This window comes from Penaeus japonicus, unplaced genomic scaffold (assembly GCF_977035675.1).
Source record: "Penaeus japonicus unplaced genomic scaffold, GWHDUDI00000001_assembly GWHDUDI00000009, whole genome shotgun sequence".
NCBI lineage: Eukaryota > Metazoa > Arthropoda > Malacostraca > Decapoda > Penaeidae > Penaeus > Penaeus japonicus.
Window position 1 is genome coordinate 42,873,878 of NW_028234411.1, and position 7,500 is coordinate 42,881,377.

The 7,500-nt window shown below is 33.4% G+C and overlaps 1 protein-coding gene across 5 annotated transcripts in view; it reads right to left on the reverse strand.

The window, feature by feature from the left end:
* The window catches only part of LOC122266518 (calpain-5-like), a 69,504-nt gene that overhangs the window by 1,374 nt on the left and 60,630 nt on the right, over window positions 1-7,500 (reverse strand). For 3 of the 5 annotated variants that reach the window (XM_086540123.1, XM_086540119.1, XM_086540118.1), the window contains 7 exons: window positions 5,959-6,015; window positions 4,081-4,158; window positions 3,501-3,704; window positions 2,944-3,058; window positions 2,394-2,590; window positions 2,156-2,274; window positions 1-106 (listed from right to left, as the gene is read on the reverse strand). The exon at window positions 1-106 is cut by the window's left edge and continues 34 nt beyond it. In XM_086540123.1, coding sequence (XP_086396249.1) covers window positions 1-106; window positions 2,156-2,274; window positions 2,394-2,590; window positions 2,944-3,058; window positions 3,501-3,704; window positions 4,081-4,158; window positions 5,959-6,015 — 876 coding nt within the window. The remainder of the gene's footprint in view (window positions 107-2,155; window positions 2,275-2,393; window positions 2,591-2,943; window positions 3,059-3,500; window positions 3,705-4,080; window positions 4,159-5,958; window positions 6,016-7,500) is intronic. The other 2 variants (XM_086540122.1, XM_086540121.1) reach the window with 1 other exon arrangement.

The window sequence follows — 7,500 nt, forward strand, 5'->3', positions numbered from 1 at the left end:
TAAAAGATAACCGTTGTGTCCCACTTGGGGTCAGATGTTCCCTTCTCCACAGGTGTCCTCACCACTTCACCCTCGCACTTTATTATGCAATAGGCATCAGCCTCTCCTAAAATACATTGAGAAGGTTCATAGTAAATGAGATTTCAGTTTATACTGACTTTTTAACAATCTTATTTATATTTCTACCATGAGGAAAAATATCTTTGTTGATTTGATGTAGCTGAGCATATTTCATGTATGTTCTCATGATTCATAATATATGTAAACTTTAGGTACTAATTTGCAAGTTATGCAAATTTTGGGCTGATATCAAAAAGCAAATAAAAGATGATAAAGAAGTAAAATTTCCCTTTTGCATCTATGCTAAATATGCTATATTCAGATAGATTAGTATTAATACAATAAAACATATTACATTACAATAAAACATATACTATATCTTAACACAGATATCACATATTACTTATTCAGCACCTGACTATATCTCTAAATATTTAATATCATAGCTTTATAGTCTCACAATGTTTGCTCTACATGAAGGGTTAGAAAGATGACAGGAAATCTAACAAAAAAGAAAAAAAAATTCCCTTCAAACAAATTATTTATAAGTGAACATAGGGAAAGGATATTATTACTATTTCCCCAAATTCTCACATGCATTTACTACAAGTGAACACTGGAAACTTACTTACGCTATCGACTCCTTAACCAAAGACGAAAGCATGCATTAGTGTTGCATTTTGAAAAGAAATATCACATATTTTGAAGGAATATACCATTTTATCAAAAAGATTGTGTCAAGAATCAAAGTGTCAAATTCATGCAAAGTCATAGCTCATTCAAGTATATAATACAGGTACATAATTGTTTATTTCAGTTTAAAAATGCCATACATCCATTCTAAGAAATCCAATTTAAAATTCAATAACTTCAGCCAACAGTAATGACCAACAAATTAACATTAACTAACCAGACTTTGCTTTACTTCCACCACTTGAGTGTATACACAGCATATGTGATAATCAGACAACCATGATTACTGTGTAATTTGTTCAGTGCTCTTTTCAACATTTTGCTCATATCAGATATGACATAATATGCCTGCCAAAGAAGTGTTCATAAAGTATAGCTACAAAATATTACATACAGCCTCACATGTAATAAAATTAAACAAAATGTGAGACAGAAAAGATATTATGAATCCTTGACAATTGAAGAAAAAAATATCAAGAAGGATGGACCATCAACCTATACCAGCATATAGATATAATAAAAAAAAAATAATGACATTTCGAACCCTTCATAGGTTTCTCATCAGAACAAAGAAAATCAAAATGGATGAACATTTTGATTTTCTCTGTCCAATGAGAAAAAACCTATGAAGGGTTCAAAACATCATAAGTATTATTATGTTTCAAAAAGGGTACAAACAAATTTGCTGGTTTACTGTCTATTGCAGACGTAATGCATTAAAAAAAAACATGACCTGATCCATTACTGAGGAAAAAAATGAGAACATTTAGCTGAGTTTATGAACACCAAGGCTGAGCTTCTATACTTTCAATGTGCGTTTGGTGAGCCAAACCTTTTTCCCCATCATCGTAAATAATGCGTTTCAGCCGTCTCATACGCCTCTTATGTGCTTGGTTCTTATATAGCATTTCTGTCTGATTTGCCAATTCTTGAAGGCATGCAAAAAGACATACCACTTCAGAAATAATGGGAAAGTATAAAAAAAAATATTCACATGTTTTCAAGCAATAGCATGACAAAAAGATTATCATTAGTTCTTTAAATGGTGTTCTGGTACATTTCACTGAGGTCATGGAGGTCCATAAAATAGATATCCAATCCTGAGAATTTTGCATGATCTGTAGGTCAATATTCACTAATAATGATTGTTTAAGATATACTTCATGATTCAGAACAGCAAGAATACAGATACCATAAGATTGAACATCAACACTCTGTTGCACATCACTGCAAATCAAGCCTATACTGTTCAACAATATATTAAACCTAAACTAACCTTAATTAAACATTGTTCATATCCATTCAGTCTCAAAACAAAGAGACAAAAAATACAGGAAAAAAATCTAAATCAGTACAAACATTCAATCCAGGCAAAAACAAAATGTACCTTTATATATCTTACCTCCAAAAGCAGACTGTTTCTCTAAGTTGAAGGCACCTTTGACTGTGATGGTGGTCACAAGAACAGGCTTTTTGACACAGGAATACCAGCGGATTCGAGGCTGATCCAAAGTGAGCTCCCTGGAAATGCAAGGAATTTTTGAGAAACATAAAAAATTGAGAGATGTACAAATACCCAAAATTAACAACAATACAACAAAAAAGAAATACCTAAATAAGCCAAGACTTCAATGACATACCTTGCATTGGCATCTTTGGATGTGAACATTCTCATGATAAATTCTCCAGTTTCATCAGGCTTAAAAGTAGTGGGCATGAGAACATAACGTCCCTGTTTCAACTGTTCTCGCAAAAATATTGCACGTGTGCGGATGTAATCAGATGTGGCTATGCTTTCATGTATCCTGTGAACACGGTATTTCCTGTTTTCCTCAACCTGAAATTGTTTAATTTTGACATCAATCCCGATTATAAATATACATCAATGAAAACACCAGCTTTAAAATCTGTCATCTTATAAAATCATAATTTCCTTTCCCCAAAAGGAAAGCAAAAGGTCAGAGCATAATTCACACTTTATGGGAGAGTCCAATTTCTTGGTCTACTATAACTTACAAGCATCTCATCTCAAATTATTCCAATTTCAATATTTCTACTATGGATAATTTCTATTTTTTTCTCCCTCCATCTTTTAATATCCAGTGTGCGCATGTACTTGAGAATAATACTTGCCATCTTTCGACCTTTAGGGGTTCAGATCCACTATCTCACAGGGGCTAACGATCATACCTTCATTATATGGAATCCAATGACAAGGTTTTGGATGCCTTCCTGCTTCCTATCACGAGTGTCCTTTTGCATCAGCTGGAATATAACATCATCACTCTCTTCTTTAATATCAAACCTGGAAGATGAAAAAAAAAAAAAAAAAAATTATTCAAAACTAACCTAAGATCTAGTCTTATGCTTTTTCTTTGAAATTACAAGAACATTTTTGTCTAACCCAATTCCCTGAAGTAAAAATAACCAAAACTTCTCTTTAACCTGTTAACGCCAGGTGACAAGATATCACGTCATGTGGTGGTGGTATTTGTCACCAGGAACAAGATATCTTCTCGTGGCTTTTCACATGGCTGGCACACCAGGTGATTGGGCCAGAGCTGGCGAATAGCCCGAAGCGTTAGGCCTATGTGTTTGAAATACCCCAATGATCCTAAACCGCCCCATTATTATCAGGCTAAAATACATAACAATAAAATCATCACATAGTTCATGTTACATGTGTCAATCATACTCTAAACAATCAATATGTATAGGGGAGCTAGGGAATGTCTAGGGAATCTTACCGATACTGTGGATTACGCAAAAAGGAATCCTTGTGGTTTGGACAACCTCCCGCTCGATCAGAGTTGTGTCCTCGTATGCCAATGGTCCATGCATCCATAAAGACAGTTTCATGCCATGTTTTACTGAGACTGAAGACCTTGGTGTTGATGAGGAAGCAGATGGAGAGGTCGGTAAAGTGTTCCACAAAGTCGTCAAATGTCATCCTAGGATGACAGGAAAAATTTGCATTAAAGAAAAAATTATTCTGGTATGTTTAGTGTATTGGAAGCATGTACTGTGATACACTCCACTGATTTAACCCACTGGCAGCATATGGCATGATTTGCTGCCAAGGCAGAGTCAGTCTTAGACGCGGATGGCATCCATCTATATACATATTTCATCAAAACCGCGACCAACGGGTTAATATACATCAAACAATATAAGTAGTATGAGAATGTGTCAAAGTTCTTATCAATACATAATGTCTGCCCTGTGAACTATAAAAGAAATATTAGCATTACTGTTGCTTCCATGACCTGCATAACATACCAATATAATAAATTAGCTTTTTAAAAACAACAACCAAACTTCACTCACCAAAACTCTCCATCATCTTCAAAAGTCAGCCCTAACTTCTCTCTCTCTGATGCAGAGACTTTTGACCATTCTGGTGATCTGTTGAGTAATCAAATGCTTTTAAAAAATTCAAGTTTTTGCTTTCATGCATCAAAATATATCAGTCACTCCATAACCCATCCATTTTTTTCACTTTGTTTTTGTTTTAACACACCTTTATAGAGAACACTACTACAGTTATATAGGGTATAATCTAAACATCAACACATGCAATTTCATTAACTTTATAAAAAAGGCAACATTAAATGACAGAAAACCTGCCCAAAAAAATCAAGAGGAATCCTAAATTACAACAAGAACAGTGCTAGTAGTAAAATATACACTCTCTATTAGTTAGCAAGCTGATATAATATGTGAAGAGGGATAGAGTTAAATAGATAAATAAATAAAACAAAAACATAAAATAAAACTACTTAGGGGCAGATTAGGGTCCAGAGATTAACTTTGGCTTTTACAAAGGGAATTATCTTCCTTCACACATAGGTAAAGTATCAAGGATCAAATGATAATCCTCTATAATCCTGCATATGTGATAATAAAAGACTAACGGGGTTATTAAAGTACATTGTGATAATCTGGGTTAATACTGCATTTGCACAATTATAAGACAAAATTGAGAAGAATATGTATTCATAAATAAAAATGATTCACTCAGGCGAGGAAAACTTTGGCAGTAATGAATCAAAGTGGGGAAAAAGTTAATTACATTAAAGTAACTATCAAAATGTTTTCATACCTATAATTAAGTATGGATGGAGAGAAAATACAGAAATTTTCCTCTAACTCTGCATCTCATAAAGGTCCATACCCTAATTTTATGGTAAGAATATCTGTAACTTACAGGTGTGCAAAGACAGCAATCAATTCCGTTATTGAGCAAAGCTTATTGAGCAATGAGAAGCATAAAATCTTCTGTACAATAAACCAAAGAAATAAATAAAAAAGTTTTAAAAATTACTAGACTTTTTCAACTATGTGAGAAGGATAAGTGCAAGCACTTGGTAAAAGGACATTTGTGTATCACATTGACACTAAACAAACACTGATGGTATTTCTTATTCATTTTTTTTCATCTTATGGAAGAAACATACAAAATAAAAGTAAATGAAACTGCAAACCAGAGAAAGAAATGACTGATAAAAGTAAATATTTTTTTATGGGTAACAACTGGAATTAACTTGCATAAAACTACCCCCAAATTAAAGCAAAAGATTTTGTATTCGTATACAAGTGTGAGAGAGAAATAAAACATGTTGTAGAACTAAAAAGAAGAGAAATGACATGCTTCAAAACAACAACAACAACAAAAAGAAGCGAAGACAATTCTAAATTGTAAAACTGAATTCCTGCATTAGATAGAAAAAAAAAAATTAACTTCATCTAGAATTCATCATAAAACAGAAGTAACCACACAATGATATGAAAAATAGACTAGACCAAGGCAACTAAAGTGGGGCAGCAACAATGCAAAAAAGTTAAAAAAAAATTTAAATTTAAGGCTACTGAAAAAAGCTAAAGACAATATTAATTCCACCGCCAGATAAAGCGTGGGGCACTTCATCTTTCTAAATATGCTTCTTTCTTTTTTCCGAACTTCTTTGCATTTTACCACCCCAGATGAATCACAGCCCAAATCTAAACCATCTTGCCTAGGGTGCATGTGTTTAGTGAATGTGGTACACACATTCCTCACACCTACTGTCAAAGATATTCATTCTACTTTTTTCTCTTTTTTTTTTTTTTTTTTAATACTTAGAGAGAAAAAAATTAAGTATCACCAAGTTACAGCTGTTTCGTTGTGCAAAACTTTGTGAAACACACACTATATCAAGTATTCACCTGGAGTACATTTTGGTCAGTTCCGAGGTAGTGTACACAAATCCACTCCTTTCTTTACTGTAAAACAATCAATCTTCTTGTGAAAACATGCTCCATTGCTATAAACAGAGCAAGTTCTAAGTACATCAAACATAACAGCCAGAGTGCATGTATAGCTTTAATATGACAGAAAGCAGTGGAAACTACATTCTGCAGATTTTCAGAAACACAGCAAAAACCATCCCCAAGTTTTCAAAGCATTCTCATCGCCATATTGGAGAGAAGGTTTAGCTAAGTACAAAGGAGCGTTTTCGTAATTGTGAATCAAAGTATCTTAAGAGTGGGAGTGAAGATGAGGGTGGAAGTGAATCTAAGACTAAATAATGGTATAGGAACACTGACAGTGATGATGGAAGGAGAGAATGAAAGTGAAAGTGAAAATCAAAATATGAGAGAAGCTGTGAGGTAGAGAGTAAAGAAGAAATGATACTGAAAATAAAAATGAAAATTACAGTGCACTTTAACCCTAAAGATGATATATGATATATGTTCATGTTAGAGTCTTCTTATCTTTCCTTCCTTTTGGCACAATATTATGTGTTGTCATATTCAGGTCTGTGTGGTACACAGTTTTTATTCCCATCCTGCACATACATTTAGTTCTGAATTTTTCTCTGCTTTAAGGATTAAAGTTACGGAGGAAAACAAAAAGCTCTGAAATAATAGAGCAAGGGCAGTATTGAAGATTAAAGTATATATATGTGCTCTTGCCTTTCCCCTTGTGCTTGTGTATAGATAATATGGAAAGAGCAAAATATAAATATTGTGAAGGTAGAATTCAAGTGAAAGAAGAAATTTAATGAATGATCTGTAAAGCTGTGGTTTGGGAGATGTTGAAGAAGATACTCACAGTAAATGTAACTCAAGCAACTTATGATAAACATTCCTCAAATTGAAAATTTCAAGATCTAATATCAATACTGAAAGTTGATTTTCTTTTCTTTAATATATAAGCTTTATGAAAGCTTATCTGTTTCAATATGAGACAATATATATACTCTGTTTCATGCATTTCCTTTTCTATATCTGTTGCATTTAGTTTGAACCTAAAGAGTTAAATTACATATATGACAGTCCAGTGTTTGGAATGGCAATGTTTTTGACCCAAACCATAGAAAATGTAATTTCCTCCATTCTGAACTTTTCTTTGCATTCACTGTCCACACTGCATCTTCATGTCTAGCAAACCACACATACTTCCTCTCTTCATTAACACCTTTCAGATTAACTATATGTTCATCATATAAGTCATCAATTCAGAGAAGTACATTCTTTGACCCTTGAAAAATGTAGTCCCTCACCTAAAGCATTTTAAAGTCCTATCAAGGACTATGATATTACCCTTTCAGGACTTGACTTGCTGGACACTTTTCCTTACATCAACATTGACAAAAATTACAAAAAAGCAGCAACAGCTGCTCTTGCTCATACTGTCACCCATCCCAAGTGACTGTTTGTGCATAATAATCAGTTGTAATATGAGAGGGAATGACATATTATCCC